At 34.1% G+C, this 19,863-nt stretch overlaps 1 protein-coding gene across 36 annotated transcripts in view; it reads right to left on the reverse strand.

The window, feature by feature from the left end:
• LOC126734862 (dystonin) overlaps positions 1–19,863 on the reverse strand; it is a 426,801-nt gene that overhangs the window by 126,121 nt on the left and 280,817 nt on the right. For all 36 annotated transcript variants that reach the window (XR_007660193.1, XM_050438655.1, XM_050438650.1 and 33 more), the window contains 6 exons: positions 19,434–19,857; positions 19,189–19,377; positions 14,737–14,916; positions 3,561–3,802; positions 3,273–3,501; positions 1,785–3,026 (listed from right to left, as the gene is read on the reverse strand). Coding sequence is in view for 35 of the 36 variants with exons in the window: in XM_050438655.1 (XP_050294612.1) it covers positions 1,785–3,026; positions 3,273–3,501; positions 3,561–3,802; positions 14,737–14,916; positions 19,189–19,377; positions 19,434–19,857 (2,506 nt within the window). In the remaining variant the exon portion in view is untranslated. The remainder of the gene's footprint in view (positions 1–1,784; positions 3,027–3,272; positions 3,502–3,560; positions 3,803–14,736; positions 14,917–19,188; positions 19,378–19,433; positions 19,858–19,863) is intronic.

Consider the following 19,863-nt stretch of genomic DNA (forward strand, 5'->3'; position numbering starts at 1 on the left):
ATGTAATATTGGAAGAACTTCAATTATTAAAAATTAATGAAGCACCTGAAAAATTGATTGCCCAAAGTTACGATGGTGCATCAGTCATAAGCGGTAAACTGGGAGGAGCACAAACAAAAATGAAAGAAATATACCCAAACGCACACTTTATTCACTGGTATGCCCATCAACTTAATTTTATCCTGCACAAAGCGGCGAGTCAACATAAACCGATAAAAATATTTTTTGCAAATTTACACGCATTTTCGTCCTTTTTCGGCCGATCTCCAAAACGTACGATGGTTCTGGATAGAGTGGTTAAAGTAAGGCTACCTAAAGCTGCACCCACTCGATGGGCTTTCAATACAAAATGTGTTGAAATTGTATACACTTATAAAGATGATTTAAAATCTTTAAAGCAACTGTTTTAAAAAGACATTTGGAAGATGAGCTTTTTTTATTTTGGTTAAATTTTTTCCTTAAAATAATGCCCCATGTTGATATATTGTTTAAATAATTGCAAATGCGAGATATTAATGTCATATCTGTCAAAAATTATATACTGTCTTTTAACAACAGTATCCAAATAATTAGAAATACTATATTGGAATCAGAAGAACCAAGCACACCAACAGCAAAAAAAAGAAAAACTACTACAGCTACAGAGGATCCAAAGCGACGAACTGCACTGGAAATTTGTGATATTATATCTGAAATAAATCACAGGTTTGGTTTCAATGATCATCTCATGATTTCACAGTTATTCTACACAGAGAAATTTGAAGCATGTGGAAAGTGAGATATGTTTTTCTACTTTAAAAAGAGTAAAAACATTCCTGCGTAATACGATGGGACAATCTAGACTTAGTGCCTTGTCTAGGTTAAGCATCGAGAAAACGCTTGTCAAAAGCATTCCAAATTTCAACGAGAAGGTCATAGACTATTTTGCAGAACTAATTCCTATATTTTTATTTAAAATATTTACTCTAATAAAAAGGCAAAGTTAATTTTCGGAAAACGATTTATGCATTTAAAGTTATTTTTACCCGCTTAATAGGGTAAATATCTCGGTAAATATTATTCAGTTTTATCTAAGTCTGTATTTTTTATCTAAAATATAAATGCTAAAAGATCTTTCAAATACTTTAAAAAATCAATAGTTTGATTTGTTTTTTTTTATTAGAGTAAACTATAAGTTTTCAAACCAAAATGACCCCCCTGAAGATTGACCCACGAGCAGCCACTGAGCAGTAATTAAACAAACACAAAAATGTGTTTTTAAAAATGACTATATACCCTCTTGTGGCAAAATAACAAACTCAAGAATTTTCATTTTACTTTCATATTTTTTTTTTGAAAATACTCGACACTACTATTTGAAATAATGCCCTAAAAACAAAAAAGAAATTAAAATAAAATATACAGATTTTTGCTACATCAACTCTATATTTTATTATTTTTCTTTTAATCTTTTGAGCCATTGCCTTCGTAGAAAATATACAGAAAAGTATATTATTTATTAGAGAAGAACAAGTTTTTATAACAAAAACATTCTTATAAGCATTTTTTGTACCCAATAATAAACCTATGGGTACAAAAGGTTTATTATTGGGACAAAATGTTTTGTCCTAATAATTAAAACTAAACAAAATGTTTTCTGTCCTCGAAACAGTACGATCCAAACCCCCAAAAAAAAAACAATGATCTGGTGCGTGTGACCTGATACAACCACTATTACAATTTTGTTATAAAAACTAAATTAAGACTACTGTGCTCCAATATCACTTAACCCTCATCCAACTTACCCGGGTGGCATCCAAATGCTCCTTGGCCCTATCCTTAATCGGCTGCAAAGCTTCCAATTTACCATATTGCTCATCCAACCATTTGTCTTCCACTTGTTTAGCTTCCCCGTACTTTTGCAACAAATCGTACGCCTGCTGACATCCTCTTAAGCGGTCGGCTAGTTGCTGACATACGCTTGCCCATCTGCTGTTTAATCTTTGCACATCCTTATCCAGCCTTTCCACGTCTGAATGTGGACCTCGTTGGTTCGGGCGGGACTTCTCAGTCAACCTCCTGGCATTATCGAAATCATCATTCAGCTGATCCATGGCGATCTGTTGCTGACCCACTGCGCTCTCCAGCTTCAAAAGATCATCGTGCACAGCTTTCAATCCCTTTTCAGTGTTGGGAAGCTCCTTGAGGCTGGCAAGTTTACTTTCAAACTCCGAGATAACTTGCTGAGCATCTTCCATGCCATTGAGGACAATTTCCATGCACTTAAGACGCTCGATGTACAGGTTGGAAGTGTTCCAGATGTAGTTCCACTTGTCCAACACCTTTTCCAAGTCTTTTTTATGTTGTGGCGTTTTTAGTGTGATGGACCGGAAAGTATCCTTGACCTGTTCCACTTCCGGTTCAAGGTTTTGAAGTCTAGATTCGAATTCTTTATGCTCCAAGACTAGATGTTGTAGGGTGTCCACGTCGCGCGGTAAACCTGATAAGACACGTTGGTTGATTATTCTTTCCGCTTCATCTAAGGCACGTTGTAAATTGTAGATTTGATTGTTGAACACTTTGGATTGGTTTTTGCTCTCTTCTTCCGCGCGAGCTCTTTTCTCGAATTCGTCAAATAGGCGATTTACTTCGTCCATTTCCCTTCTGAGCCTTCTCAGCTGCGGATCAGACGGATCTCCTTCAGCAATTAACTTATCAGCGTCTTCGTTCAAAGCTTTTCTTATGGCGTTTCTTTGTTCAGCCCCGATGGCAATAAACTGAGGTAGGTCCCAACCTTTAACCACTTTTATGGTGGCAAAAATCATATTTTGTCTCATTCTTAGTTGTTTCTTCTGCCATAAGGCGATTGAGCGGTCATATTGGCGCTGTAGACGATCTACTGCATCCAGAGCATCTTTGTCAGGAGGTGGGAGTACAAAACATACTCCAGGCACCTGGCATTCGATTCCCTTGGAGTTGTGAACTCTCCATTTTGTTCTTCCGGAGTTGTCTGTTAGGGTGCATTCTTTGTTGCGTTCGATTGCAAACTGAAAAATTAGAAAACTAGATAACTATAGTTGCCATCAACGATAATCAAAGATAATTATTGAAGAAGCAAATAAAGTAGAAAATGCAGGAAACTCGTGCAAAATTGTTGTTAAAACTCTATTCCGCTAAGATCAAATAAAATAGATTTTTGTTGAAGGCAACCATACTTCTTTTGAGTTGTAAATTAAAAACTAATATAGAAATTTCTTATTTACATTACAATTAGTTAAACTAGTGTCACTTACGTCATTTTTCTTATAGTTACAAATGGCAGTGACGCTCATAGGTCTGGTAATAGGCTGCCTCCTCTGTTTCAAAGGTACAACAGTTTGCGCCCTCTGCACCAACGTCTGAACTTGGTCTCCGAAAGTATTTAGTTCGTCCCGTAAGGCTTGCATACCTTGCAAAAGCCTCTCGCCAACATCTAAACTAAACTCACCCTGACTAAACTCCGTGTTCATTATTTCATCTTTCCTGTTAAGAAAAAAAAAAGAGGTAAAACCATATAAGGATGGGAAAAATTTATAACATACTCTCTTATCCATTCCTCGGCTTCATGTACGTCCTTGAAAAATTGCTGATAGATCCTCGTGTTTTGTAGGTGGGTCTCTAAGCAATGGGTGAGTTGAAGCAACCATGCCCATTGTGCGTTCATCGCAGCCAAATGGGCTTCAATAGCTTTGGTTGCGGGATGGTTTTGGAGTACCAAAGCTTCGCCTCGCTCGAGGATTGAGTTAAATTGAATTTCGCGTTTTTCTAGGTCACTCATTAAGTGCTAAAAACGATGTAAAAAAATTTTAAGGAACCCATTGCGTTTTTGATCTAATTTTATAATGATATCTTTATGAATGATGGTAGATTTACTATTTAACAAGCGTATTTGAGAATGCTTTAACCATGACTACTTATATCAATGTAATTTTAAATTTATGACATATAATGTATATACATAAAAAGTGGCTAACAAAGGTATTGAAACATTTTACATATTCTTCTATAAAATTCATTTTAATTATTGCGCCAAACATAAAAAAACCTTTGTTGACAAAATGGTATAGAGTGACCAGATTAAAGTTTGCTGGATTACAAAGACGGGACAGAAAATTATGTACTTTTCAGCGATGAAAGCAAGTTCTATTTATTTGTACAATATATAGATTCTACAGGATATCTAAGAAGGCCTTTTGGTCAAAGAATCGACCCAAAGCATTTGATTCCAAATGTCAAACATTGTGAAGGAAATCTGATGATGTGGGGGTGTTTTAGGCGATCTGGGACTGGTCCACTAGAATTGATGGGTGTATGGTTGCTCAAAAGTTTGTTAACGTATCGAAGGTTAACTTGTTGCCATTTGAAGAGGATCTGAGGATCTCATTGTCATAGATTGGTTAATAGGATAATGATCCTAAACACAACTCCCGCGGCTAGTTAAGAACTGAAAAAAATCGAGTATTGGATTGGCCTTCGCAGTCACCCGATTTAGTCCCTATAAAGAATATTGGCGGCACTTGAAAAATAAAATTAGAAAAAGAAACATCAAAAACCCAAAAGATCTATTGTTGGTTTTGCGAGAAAAATGGAGTATGTAAAATTTCAGTCGATTATTGCAAGAAGCTAATAGACTCAATGGGGAGGCGATGCCAAGCAATCAAATTATTTCCAAAAAGAATTATTGAATGAATTGTAGTTTTTTTGTTTATACTTTTAAAAGGTTTCTATACTTTTGTTCGAATTTTTTTGAATATTTTTACGCTGAATATAAAAATTTAATTTAATTTAAAAAAATCGTAATGGTATATATGATATTAAAGATTTATAAAATGTGTCACTACTTTTAATCGCCACTGTTGGTTTTATTGAGTTTAATATATATCGTAATGAAATGGTATCATAATACTGATCGTAAGGCTATGGACTATGATCCCTGAGGTTTAAGGTTCGATCTTTTCCGCCACCGGTATTTTTTTTAATTTAATTTTTGTTATTATGTGTTTAATATATCATTTTTTGGACAAAGGATGTATAAAAAAATTAAAGTGATAGTGGCCACAACTGATTTTAAACCAGCGACCCATGAATAATAAAATAATTAGGGACTATTGGATAATATTATTGAATATAGATTAGGGTTTCTTAAAAACCTACCTATACCTGCTCGAGCAACGGCTACTGCATTGACGAGCCCTTCGATGACATAGGTCCAGTTCAATAAATTACACAGTTGTGATTTACGATTACATAAGGGTTTATTGTACCTTTTGGTTAGTAATAATTTACAGGTATAGACTAATGAACGATTTACAATGTTGAAGTTAGTTATTTAACAGGGTTTACAATATTAGTTGACGTTACCAGCCTTCCAGAATCACAAGACCAATAGCAGGAACTTAGCAGGAACCAGGAACGGCATTAGCACTAACGTCACCTTGGTTTGTGCAGCTATTGACAACCACTGTTGCACTCACAACGTTGCACTCACTTTCAGTTCAATTTTCCACCTTTACGCACACTTATTCACTATAGACCTTTTTACATAACTTAAACTACTTTATCGTAACAATTAGGTATACATATATGAACTTTAGACAAATACTTAAACGGAAGAGAGTGAGAGAGAGAGGAATTGCTTGCGCCAACTTGCTCTTGACTAACTTATTTTCTCGGTACTTTAAGCTTTGTGAATTCCTTCACTGGTGAAAGAAAACCTTGTGTTTCGGGGGCGCGAGAGTAGGTACTTCTTTTTGCGGCGACGGAGTGAATACTGATTTTTTCTCGTGGGACTCGGGGTGAAATGTTGGGTAAAAATGTGGGATGCACGTGTGTCATGGGGCCAACACTTAAGTGAACTTGAGGAGAAAAATGGATTTTTAAGTGCACTTAAGCTAAACTGGTAACAAAGGCATTTCTTAAAAAGTAGGTAAAAACACATGTTGGGATTTGGGAGAAAGTTCAGGCAAAAATTATTTACTTGAGAAAAAAGGTATTATTCGTTTGACAACCATAAACTTCGATTCCATAAAATCATAAAATAAAATAAATTGTTAAAATTAACTTTTAACATACTCCCCCCTTTTGAAGGCTTTGCCTTCAACAAACATTATACATTATAACTTATAGACAAAACTTATCAAGAAATACTATGGTTAAACTAAGTTACTATCAGATTTGGGCAACGGGCATAATTTGGTTATATTTCTAGTAAATATTCCATTTTTAGTCCTAATTTTTACCAAGCGTATTTTACCATCTTTATTAGGTAAAGTGTCTACTACTCTGGCCAACGGCCAATCAAGAGGTTTGGTGTTCTCATCTTTAAGAAGAACAAGGTCATTTGTTTCAATATTGGGGACTGGGGACATCCATTTAGGCCTATTCTGAAGATTGTTGAGATACTCTTTGGTCCATCTAGTCCAAAAGAATTGTTGAATCTGACTTAACCTTTGCCAACGATCTAAGCGGTTTTCAGGAATTGACGAGACATTGGGCTCAGGGTACGAAACGAGAGGACTTCCAACTAAAAAATGTCCAGGGGTAAGACAAGTTAAGTCCGGTGGATCAGCTGATAGGGGAAGAAGTGGCCTGGAGTTTAAAATAGCCTCAATTTGTGCTAAAATAGTGGAAAAATCTTCAAAGGTTAAATTCTGGTTTCCAATTAATCTTCGTAAGTGATGTTTAGTACTTTTTATAGCTGCCTCCCAAAGACCACCCCAGTGAGGAGAGAAAGGAGGTATAAATTGCCACTGTATTTCATGGCATGAGAAAAATGCAGTCAATTGCTCTTGTGTCTGTTGTGACTTAAGCGTGTCATAAACTTCTTTAATTTGATTGCTGGCACCAGAGAAATTTGTACCATTGTCACTAAAAATTGTTGCCGGGCATCCACGTCTTGAAATAAAACGTTTAAAGCATGCTAAAAATGCTTGTGAAGAGAGACTTGATACTAGCTCCAAATGAACAGCTTTAGTGACCATGCATACAAATAAAGCGATATACGCCTTTTCAATTTTGGCGCGTCGAAGAGATGACGATTTAATAATAAATGGTCCTCCAAAATCGACACCTGTTGTTAAAAACGGTCTAGAAGGGACAACTCTGGATTTAGGGAGATCTGCCATAATTTGTTCTCCTGTTTTAAGCTTAAATTTATAGCATTGTAAACAGTTTATAGAGATCTTTTTTATTTCTCTTAATCCATTTAGCGGCCAGTATTTAAGACGAATATTTGACAATATCGTTTGAGGACCAGCATGTCCTAACCTAATGTGTTCTTTTTTCAGCAAGAGTCCAACAACATGGTTTTTTGAGGGCAATAAAATTGGAAATTTTTGATCAAATGATATGGGTGCTTGGGATAATCTGCCTCCAACCCTTATGAGATTGGAGGTATCGATAAAGGGGTTTAACCTAAGGACTTGCTTGTTTGAAATTTTTCTTTCTTCTGACTTTAGTTCACTGATTTCCTTTGAAAACGTTTGGTGTTGAACTTGCTTTACTATAAAAATTTCTGCAGCCTTTAATTCAGTTACAGCTAAAGCACCATAAAATTTTTTACCATTACCTTTACAATTATTTACAAATCTATGTATAAATGCAATAGTTCGTTGCAATCGCGAGAAGTTAGAAAACCGATTAAAAAGTGTTATCCAGAAATCTTCGGAGTTAACAAGCAAGACCGTTTTTGCTTTTCTTGCTTCTTCTTCAGTGGAGCAAGGTCCCTTTTCATACATTTTTAAATTTAAATTCGGGTCCAGTAAGAACTTTGGGCCGTTCCACCAAAGCGTAGAGGTGAGAATCTGGTCTGCGGTAAATCCGCGAGAAAGATGATCAGCTGGATTATCCGCAGTTGGAATATGACGCCATTTGCAGTCTTGAGATAAAACCTGAATTTGAGAAATGCGGTTTGCTACAAACACATTGAAACGAGAAGGGTGGGCATTTAACCAAGCAAGTACAATCTCAGAGTCAGTCCAAAGATTAATGTTGTCAACTGAAAATCTTTCTTTTAATATGGAACACACACGAGTGACTAAATTGGAAAGTAAAAGTGCTCCACAGAGTTCCATGCGGGGAATTGTAATTTCTCTTATCGGGGCTACTCTACTTTTGGCAGTAATAAGTTGACAAGAGACATTTTTGTTAGGATAAAGGGCTCTTATATACACACACGCACCATATGCCTTCCTGCTGGCATCTGAAAATCCATGGATTTGAAGTGAACTGGGATTATTATTAGCTAGGAAAAAACGTGGAATTTTTAAACACATTAGTTGGGGAAGCTCTTTAATAAAGGTGGTCCATTGGGTTAAAATGGGTTCTTTCAGGGGTTCATCCCAATTAATTTTTTCTTTCCAAATGTTTTGCATAATTAATTTAGCATTTACAACAATGGGAGCTATGAATCCTAAGGGGTCGTACATTTGCGCAATTTTAGATAAAACTATACGTTTAGTAATTATGCTTTCGGACCTAGTATCAGGTAAAGAGATAAAAAACTCATCTGAGTCGGGATTCCAGCCTACACCAAGGACTTTATTTGAAATTCCCTCGGTTTCTATGGTGAAACTTTCTTGGGACCCATTATCACAAGTTTTGGACAAAAATAAATTGCTATTTGAACACCATTTATGTAAGTGAAAATTTCCAATCTTGCAAAGTTCCAACAGCTGCCTATGTAATTCTACCAAATTTTCATATGTATCTTGCCCACAGAGAACATCGTCCACGTAACATTGAGATAAAATAGCTTGAGACGCAAGAGGATAATCGTCTTTATGAATAATGGCAAGTTCATTCAGGGTGCGTGTAGCCAAATAGGGGGCACAGTTCGTGCCATAAGTGACGGTGAGTAATTCAATGCATTGCATTGGCTGAGAGGGATGGTCGCGCCATAAAATATTTTGCAGGTAAGTTTGATTTGGGTTAACGCGCACCTGTCTATACATTTTTTCGATATCAGAAGTGAGAGCGAATTTAAAACTTCGAAACCTAAGTAAAATATCAAACAGTTCAGGTTGAACTGTATATCCTTTATGCATTACGTCATTGAGTGATAGCCCAGAAGACGTTTTCATAGATCCGTCAAACACTACACGAAGTTTAGTGCTTGTACTGTCCTCACGAATTACACAGTGGTGAGGCAGAAAGTATCGATTTTTGTGATTTTCAGTTCTAAGGGAAAGGGGAATAATTCGTGCATGATTGAGTGAGATATATTCACCGATAAATTTTTTGTATTCAAGAAAAAGGTCAGGAGATTTTTGAAAACGCTTTTCTAAGTGGTGAAACCTTTTCTTGGCTAATGAATATGACTCTCCTAGCGGATGTGACTCTTGGGGCCTTTTAAGGGGTAAGTCGACTTGAAAATGACCATCTTTAAATACCGTGGTATTTTGAAAATTCTGTTCAACCATAGAATCTTCAGGGGATAGGGGTTTTTCGTGAGTGGGCGAGACATCTTCTAGTAACCAAAATTTCTCAATTAATGAGTCCAGTGAGCAATCTGAATTTAATGATTGCACTAAAAAGCAATTCTTAGAATTTGCCAAAGGGGTTTTGTGAACGAGAGCTTGGGAGGGGATTAATCCTGAAAGAATGTGGCCAAAGTAGGTACCTACCAACGTTAAAGAGTCGTTGTTAACCTTGGTGTATTCGCCTGAAAGAATGTGGTAGTATACATCTGCTCCCAACAATAAATCTATTGTAGAAGGCGTATCAAAGTAGGGGTCTGCAAGCGGTGTATTATTGGGAAGGTTCAACATAAATTTGTTGACTTTAAAGTGAGGGGATTTTTCTGTGATTTTGTCTAATACACAGCAGTTAACATTCAGGAAGTAATCGTGATTGTGACAGGAATGAATTCTCAGGGAAATTGCGTGATTAGAGTGCTTAATTTTACCGCCAATACCAGAGATTTGTATTGGCTGCGTCTTAGGAGAGAGATCAAGTCTTTGAACCAGCGATTGGGTTACTATTGATATAGTACTCCCGGGATCTAATATTGCCTTTGCAATAATAAAATGACCATTCTTGTCGGGTATTTGAATCAATGAAGTACCTAATAAAACTTCATTATCTTCAGTGGCGAAAACTGACAAAGTCACAGGTTTATTAGCGTGAGGGCGATTCGAGTTAATTTCATTGCTTGTGCTTGGGATTTGTGGTTCTTGAGTCTGAGAGGAGCTTTGGCTTGAACCTTGATTCCGAGAATGGGAGCTATTTATGAGAAGCGAATTTCTGTTAAAATTTTGAGATCGTTCATTTTGGGTTTGAGGATTTGGCCTCCAATGTGAATTTCTGCTTTGCAAGGGCTGTGCTGCATCATCCATTGGATGCAAAAGAGAATGGTGTTTCATATGACAAATCTGGCACCTCTGAGATGTACAGTTTTTTACTTGATGCCTTGAACCGAGACAATTAAAACATAGATTATTATGATTAACAAAATCCTGTTTCTGTTTTAAACTAAGATCTTTAAATTTAAAACAAGTATAAATTTTGTGATCAGGGTGCTCACAAAAGGGACACTTTTGTCCTGCAACAAAATGTGAGCGAGAGTTTTGAGGAGAGTTTTGAGGTATGACTTGGTTGCCTTGGCGTTGCCTACCATGAGCATAGTGTGAATTTTTTTTAACAAAGGGAGTGTTGTGTTGAGAAGAACGTCCATGGGAATAATTTCTAGTTGAAGGGCTTTCAGAGAGATCTTCTAACACCGAACAACGCTTTTCTAAAAAGCTTAGAAATTCTTCAAGCTTAGGGACCACATGTGAGGAAGAGCGCATTTGAGAACCTCTCTCGGATATATATGCCTTTCTTGTGCCAAAGTCTAATTTTTGAGAAAAAATATAAATTAAAATTAAATCCCAGTGGTATACTGGAATGTTTTGATTTTTCAGTGAATCAAAGTTCTGTTTTATGCAAACTATAAATTCCCTAAGTGTGTGTGAGGATACCTTATTTAGGATAGGAATGTCAACTAAATTTTTAATATGGGCAAAAATAATTGATAATTGATTATCATATCTTTGTCTAAGGGTATTTAGGGCAATTTGGAGGTTGTCAGTGGTCAATTGTAAATTATCGACCAAATTTAGGGGTTCATCTCTTAAATAAGATTTTAAATAAATTAATCTTTGAATATCAGAGAGAGATTGATTATCTAGAATAAGGGTAGAGAAAAGTTGAAAAAAGGCATTCCATTTAGTGATGTCTCCGTTAAATGGAGGTATGCTAATTTGGGGCAAACTAACATTTGGGGAATGAGAGTGTTGGGGAACTATATGTCTTACTTGAGTTGGCGCTTGCGGGGAAAGTTCTAAAATTTTACGTTGCATTTTAGTAACACACGTTAAGTATTTGTCTTCTACATCATCCTTGTCTACTTTACTTATATCTAAAACTACAATTTGTTTTTCTACCTCTTCAAAATCTTTAAAAGCGTGGGTTAACATACTTTCACGTACCTGAATTTCTAAAAAGTCATGTATACTATCATTATTTTCTAAAAACCAATTAACAATTCGTGTTACTTTAGCCTTTAAATATCCGCGATTTTTAACCAACGCTTCTACTGATATTTCTATTCCTTCAGCCATTTAATTTTTTTGTTTTAGGCTTACAGAATAAACACAAAAGATGACGAGACAACCAGATGCTTATTTTTTGGGAATAGATTTTCTTTAAATTTAAACAATAATTGTTAAGAGAAAATAAACTAATTACCAAGAAACAATTTAAAAGAAAAAGTAAAAAGTGAGTTGCTACTTATTTCCAAATAACAATTATAACAAGTAAAAATAACAAAATAACAAGGGACAAATAACTAAAAGGTTTGTTAGTAAGTAATTAACTAAAATACTGTTTACTCGAAGGACCACCGACACATATGTCGGAACCAATTATATACTTTTTACATAAAAAGTATGTTTTGTTTTTGCTTAGATGAATCGTAAAATCACAACTTGGGAAGATCCGGCTCGAAGGACCATGAATATAGATTAGGGTTTCTTAAAAACCTACCTATACCTGCTCGAGCAACGGCTACTGCATTGACGAGCCCTTCGATGACATAGGTCCAGTTCAATAAATTACACAGTTGTGATTTACGATTACATAAGGGTTTATTGTACCTTTTGGTTAGTAATAATTTACAGGTATAGACTAATGAACGATTTACAATGTTGAAGTTAGTTATTTAACAGGGTTTACAATATTAGTTGACGTTACCAGCCTTCCAGAATCACAAGACCAATAGCAGGAACTTAGCAGGAACCAGGAACGGCATTAGCACTAACGTCACCTTGGTTTGTGCAGCTATTGACAACCACTGTTGCACTCACAACGTTGCACTCACTTTCAGTTCAATTTTCCACCTTTACGCACACTTATTCACTATAGACCTTTTTACATAACTTAAACTACTTTATCGTAACAATTAGGTATACATATATGAACTTTAGACAAATACTTAAACGGAAGAGAGTGAGAGAGAGAGGAATTGCTTGCGCCAACTTGCTCTTGACTAACTTATTTTCTCGGTACTTTAAGCTTTGTGAATTCCTTCACTGGTGAAAGAAAACCTTGTGTTTCGGGGGCGCGAGAGTAGGTACTTCTTTTTGCGGCGACGGAGTGAATACTGATTTTTTCTCGTGGGACTCGGGGTGAAATGTTGGGTAAAAATGTGGGATGCACGTGTGTCATGGGGCCAACACTTAAGTGAACTTGAGGAGAAAAATGGATTTTTAAGTGCACTTAAGCTAAACTGGTAACAAAGGCATTTCTTAAAAAGTAGGTAAAAACACATGTTGGGATTTGGGAGAAAGTTCAGGCAAAAATTATTTACTTGAGAAAAAAGGTATTATTCGTTTGACAACCATAAACTTCGATTCCATAAAATCATAAAATAAAATAAATTGTTAAAATTAACTTTTAACAATTATTATTTTCTACTCATGTACGAATTATACAGTAGTCGTGGTTATATAAACCTTTTTATGAGATCAAGATGTATATTTCTTATGATTCATTCATTCTCTGGTCTTTTGGGGAACATGATCGAATCTTAAAATATTATCGAGGAATAAGAAGCAAAGAGAAATACTGATTTTTCTCTAAAATCTAAGAGATCTCTAAAATTTATACGAAAAACTCCAACAATCCAAATATTCCAACTTTAACAATATTCTGTAAGGGTCGGTTTTTTATTAGGTGAGACTAGCTTAACACAGGCTAATCCTTAATCAACATATAAATTAGATTAAAGTTAAAATGTTAATCCACAAATTGTTGCTAATGACGATATTTTAATACTTATTCTCTTCCTTTGTTTTCGTTTTCGATTTGAATTTTTTACCTACAAAAAGGTTCCTATATTCCATTTTATTCCATGCACTTGGAGCAATTTTTGTAATATATATGTATCATAATTTTTGCGTAATTTTCAATGTAATTTCTGTGGTTTGAAGTTTCTTCCTGGTAATGCAGTATATTTTTTTAAACTATATTCCAAATATTTGAGGTAATTAGTATTTTATTATAGGGCTTTAAAGTCATTGTTTGTTTCTTCCTGGTATTTTAAATTTTTTTATTTTTTTCGCTCAGGACATTTTTTGTGTTCTTCCACTTTTATGGTAGTTTTTTATTATTATCCAGAAATTTTTCTCTGCATTTGAAGGTATGTTTTTATTACATTACATCCTATTATAAGTAATTTTTAATATAATAGTTATATATGGTAGTATATGGTTTTCTTATGGTTACTTACAAAATATGTACTACGACATTCTCTGTGTTTTTCAACTTTTATAGTAATTTTTTATTATAGTCCACATATTTTTCTATCCGTTTAAACATATTTTTAATAAAATGCCTATTATTTGAGCTTTCTTCCTGGTATTTGAAGATAATTTTTAATTCTTATGGGTTATCAGGATATTTCTTCGGTTTTTTTTTTAAACTTTTTTAGGTATTTTTTATTATGTTCCAGGTACTTGACTTATTAATATCCCATTATATTCCAGGCCTTTGAAGATATTTAAAGTCTTCCTGGTTTTCTTTTTGACCCTTACAGAATATGTACTGGTGTACTAAAAAAAAGAGTTATAAAAGATAGGAGAACTTATTTATCTAATGACCGTGTTAAAAAAAAAACGATCCTCTTGAATATGTATTAACTGAATAATACTACGTTTTTAATTTTGAAAAAAAAATAAATAAATTTCATAGCGCAACCACGAAGTAAAAAAAGATAAAGCAAATTTCGCCTTGAAAATCCTGTCTCCTGACATTTATAATTATAAAAAATATACGTGGTTTGTTTAATCTTCCGTAACTTTACAAATAGTTTAAAATTGCCTAAAGGTCGATTAATTCTAACTTTTTCTATTGATAAACCGACCCTAAACCAGCCACGTTTTCCTAAAAGGTTGACTATTTCTATAAATAAAATTCTATATTTTGAAGACTTCTATTACCAATTTCTCATTATTTTCTGAGACATTGACTATGCAGTAATTTAAAAAAATATAAGAGCACAATTAATATTATTATTTCATAACATAAGACATTATTATTATTTAGACATTATATTATTAGACAGTGATTATTATTTACCTTTCCACCGTTTCCGTAATTTTGCTGCACAAAGCAGAATTAAAAAGCCAATTAGTACCGGTTAGATGTTTAAAATTTGTTTTATAGTAGTTCCAAATTTACCTCAAAATACTTCTCCACCGCTTCTACGTCCAATTTCACATCGCTCCAGTCTCTGGTCACTTCGATTTCCTCTTTTTCATTGAGCCACTGTAACTCTCTGCTAGCGGATTGAATAAAATCATACAGGCTCTCCAAATCGTTTGCTCTATTGGTGCTAAATGAGAGTAGCTCAGCATAAACCTGAATAAATAGTAAAGTTATGAAAAAAATATTAAAAGTGTGTAAATGACGTGGTTTATGTCTTGCCAGCGTTTAGATTTGTATTCAATTTATCTTCAGAATAGATTTACTGTTTGTTTTACTTTTAGTTTAAGTTAAAGGCCAATTAAATATAGTTTGGTAATTATGAATTAACTAATTAAGTACTAAAAAAGGAAATGTATACATACAATGAGTTGTGTGAAAAATTCATAAAGAAAAAATGTTTTTAAAGTGCTATCATGAAATATGTTATTAAAGGAGTTGCTTGCACCGTCGTTTTTGGGAAGAATTATTTGGTAATTGTGAATGAGTCTTTAAGTTTAGTTAACGGTTTTTTCAATTAGTTTTTAGGACACTATTGATATTTAGAATTGTATATAATTTATACATATTTAAATGGTAAATCTGGTTTATTATATGAATTTGTTTCATCCATATATCCGTACATCATAAATGTAATTTAATGTGATGTCAACCAGAGATAACATGGAGAGAAGTGAGAAGTAAAGAACACATAAATCTAATTTTTTTGGTCGCTCTATGCTAAGATTTTCCAAATCATTTCCTCAATTTTTACTTAGCCCCTAGTCTTATTGGTAAAACATAAAGAAATGGTAATTTAATGTTGCAAATTATAAAATTGGTCAGGATAATATATTAATTAGTTTTTGTCAGGTATTAAATCAGCTTAACTTCTTATTTTATTAAATTTCATTCATCTTCGGCATCCAAAAGTGTCATACAAAATGTTTGCTAAATGTACTTCTCATATTACAATTACCCCAAACCGTACCAGCACCAATGTCACAATACTAAATATCTAAAATAATTATATTAGATACCTCTAGATATCGCAAGTATCAATACGGCTTATGCAAAATTTATAGATTCCTGATGTGCAACACTAATATTAAAGTAGGTAGGAACGTAAATGAGGAGCAAAGTGTTCGCGAGGATTAGTGCAAAAGTGACATTTTTTGTTTAGTGACAGTTTAGCCAATTGTATAAAGATAAATATTTATATTTTTGATTGCAATAGCGTCACGTTTGGTATTAAGTATTGGTGATGGTATTGAAATATTTAATAAAATAAAAATCTTTATTTTAGGAAAAGATTATTGGTTTAGTATAATTTAAGAAAAAAATTTAAGATTTAAAAATAATTTAAGATTTAAAGAAAAATTACGTCAGAATTTTATGTTAGGTGATTTTATTTGCATAGTGCATAGAAAAAAAGTTCCCACAGAATGTGGAAGCACATTCCGTGGGTCCATTTAACTATATTTTTCTTTAAATCATAGAAAGTCCTAAATGCTTGTATAGTAGATAAAATTTTTCTTTATTTTAGATTATTATCTGATACAGAAACATATTTAACCCTACGTGAAAGTACTAATGTAGTTCCATCCAATATATAAACGGATTCTAAACAATCAAACCCCCTAAAAGATGCTTCGCCATTGCAAGAGATGCCTGCATGTATAACAGGCCATTAGATTAAGTACTTCTCCGAAAGATGATAACCATCATCAGACCAAAGTACCAGTTTTAAACTATATGAACAGCTAGAAAATCCAAAACAATCAAAATCTTCTGCTTCAGAATCATCAAGCTCGTCAAGTAGTACAACAGAGTCTTCATCAACAGGAACCGATTCATATACAACAGACGAAGAGTACCATCCACCAAGAAACCATAGAGCAGTCATTCAGTAGGAGTAGTGAATCAACAGTCTCGGACCAAGAAAATATACCTGAACCATCAAAAAAAAAAAAAAAAGAAAGCTACTGATTTCGACCAAGAAACTCGCTAAAGTACTGCGCAATTCTGGTAAGCAGTATGTGTCTTTCACAAAATCCAAAAAAGTTGTTGCTGCTAAAAAAATTGGCCTACCGTGTGATCCGAAATGCCGCCTAAAATGTCCAGAAAAAATATTTGAAGATCAGAGGGCAAATATTTTTGAAGGATATTGGGGTAGAGCGATTTTATCGAGCCGAAGAGATTTTATTGTCGAACCCGAAATGCGAGAAAAATAAGGCAACCAAAAAAAGATTAGTCAAGAAATAATAGCTAGAATAAAAAAACATATTGAATCAGTGCCGCGAATCGAGAGGCATTATCTAAAAAAAGAAACAACTCCGGAATTTATAGAAAAAGGTAAAAATTTGATGGATTTGTACAAGGACTATAAAGCGGGTTATTTAGAAAATGGTCATAATCAGTTGGACGCTGTGTTTGATTAATAAATAAAACACACTACTTGTATTCAGCGAATATTAAATTAAAAAATTTCTAGTTGAATAGAAGTCCATATTTTGTAGGAGAATGCGTATATAAAGATAACAAATAGGGGAAGTCTTTATCTCCAAGAAAAATGCATGTGGGACACTTAGGTAAATGTATTATGCATTTCGGCTGTGTAAACAGCCATCATCAGATACCGAACATTACAAAAAACATATACGTTCACCAAATAAACCAAAAAATTACCCGTTATCGGGAAAAAAACAACAATAAAAATATTAAATTATTTAACAATTTTATATATTTATAAATTTAACAATTTTATTGTTGTTTTTTTTCCCGATAACGGGTAATTTTTTGGTTTATTTGGTGAACGTATATGTTTTTTGTAATGTTCGGTATCTGATGATGGCTGTTTACACAGCCGAAATGCATAATACATTTACCTAAGTGTCCCACATGCATTTTTCTTGGAGATAAAGACTTCCCCTATTTGTTATCTTTAAAAAATTTCTGCCTAGCACTTTCGGACGTAGGCCATCATTAGGGTTTAAGACATTGTCAAAGCAACGACACTATTCGAAAAAACGGTACATACATATTGCCTATGGTTTCTTAAGTACTAAACTTGCCTATGGTTTCTTTACAATATCTTAAGCCCTAATGATGAACTACGTCCGAAAGCGCTAAGCAGCAATTTTTTAATTTATTGTACTCTGAGTACAAGTAGTATGTTTTCATGTGTCAATCAGCATTCTTTTAAAAATATATTTAAGGAGGATTTTCACATTAGTTTCTTTGTACCAAAGAAGGACCAATGTGAACTTTGTTCTTCATAGCAAATCGCCGATGAAGATCACAAGTGGGTGCTTGAAGAGACATATGAAAAACATGTTTTGGAAAAGGACATGAGTCTAAAGGAAAAAGAAGCCGATAAGAAAAAAGTAACGAACACTTTTGCTGTATCATGCTATGACAAGCCGTTTTGCCTATTTTACCATTTATTATTCTACTATAAAACGAAATTAAACACTTATAATTTTACGGCAACTGAACTAACTAAAGATAGCTGTGAATGTTTTCTTTGGAATTAAATTGAAGGACTCCGACGTGCTAATGAAATTGGTTCGTTTGTCATGACTTATTTAAGAAATAAATAATATAAGGTTAATGAATTACGTTATCGTGATTTTTAATTCGATCAACATGTCAAAACTGCAAAATATCTGTGCGATTTGTTTCCTTGTCTATTGCTAGAACGCAACGTATGATGGTGCCAGAGATATATTTAATTATCTTGCCGTTAAAGAGGTTAATAATATAATAATCCTAGATACCCACGAAGTTTTAGAAATGCCATTTTAATTTTTGTGCAACCGACATGTGTTGCGTTCTCAATTTGTTGCTGCCAACCAATAGGACGCTAGAATCACATACAGTTTAAAAGACTTCCGTCGAAACTAAGCGAGTTTCATTGCTTGGAAGTGGTTTTCTAAGACTGCTCAATGGCGTATATTTTGCCAGTTACCATTTGTAGAAAAACATTATTTTTTTATGCATTTGTGTACAGCTCAAATTTAATTCTTATTAAGAATATTAATAACATGGCTACATTAGTGTTCTTAAAAGAAAGTTTTATTACATTAATGTTCTGTATTAAAGTATTAAAAGCATTAGTATTACAAATTTTCTTCCTGACCAAATTAACATTGTAAAAAAAATAAAAAGGTATCTAACATTGAGCGGATTTGAACTCGGGTCCTTTTGCATACAAACCAGATACAGTAATAAATTTGCTAAGGGCGAATTTTATTAAATTGCTATTTATTTGTCTTTAGTCCTGTTTTTTTCTAATCACAACTATCAAAGCAAAATATATGTACAAGTGCATTATTTAACGAAATTATAACTACTACCGTGGCTAATTGTTTCTTTCACAATTAAGAAGGTTAGCAATAAAAACGTGACTTTTCTTGAAAAAACATTTATGAAGTAAATAGAACTAACCTTTTGTAATTGACCCAAATGCTGATTATACAAAGAAAGTTCTTCTCCACTAAAATACTGTCTAGCTTTCACGCATTGCTCTACTTTGGAATGATACTGTTCAATAGTCTTATGTTCACGTTGGTGAATATCACGCTCTTGCTGGACGGACGATAAATCAGTTCCATAGTCTGCCTTCTTTAATTGTTTCTATAAAACCAAACAAAATTAAAATTTTAGAAAAGTTTAATAAGGTTTCAACTAACCAATTTGTTTTTGCACCAGTCAATATGCTCCTGCAAACTCCTAAAGTGCGGATTGTTCTCAATATTTCTGGTTTCTTGAACGGTTTTAATTTGCTTAGTTACGGTTCTTTCCTCCACTGGGAAGCTCATGTTGGCCAACGGATCGACGATCTTATTATGGAGGCTGTGCCTCAATTTCACCCACTTGTCGTGCAGTTTGTTTACCCGTTTGTCCAGCTCGCCAGCCTGGGGGTATCTGCCGTTTCTCAAAGTGTTCACGTCGGATTTCAGTGACTGAATTGACTTTTCGGTAACCACGAGTTCGTGATCGATCTGATCGGCCACTTTTTTCGCTTCTAGCGGATGGAGTCGTTCGATTCGTCTCGATTCGAGTTCAATTGCCTGCTCGATTTGGTCTAAATGTGAGTCGGTTTGTTTTATTTCGCTAAAA

The sequence above is a fragment of the Anthonomus grandis genome, chromosome 4, assembly GCF_022605725.1.
Source record: "Anthonomus grandis grandis chromosome 4, icAntGran1.3, whole genome shotgun sequence".
Lineage (NCBI taxonomy): Eukaryota > Metazoa > Arthropoda > Insecta > Coleoptera > Curculionidae > Anthonomus > Anthonomus grandis.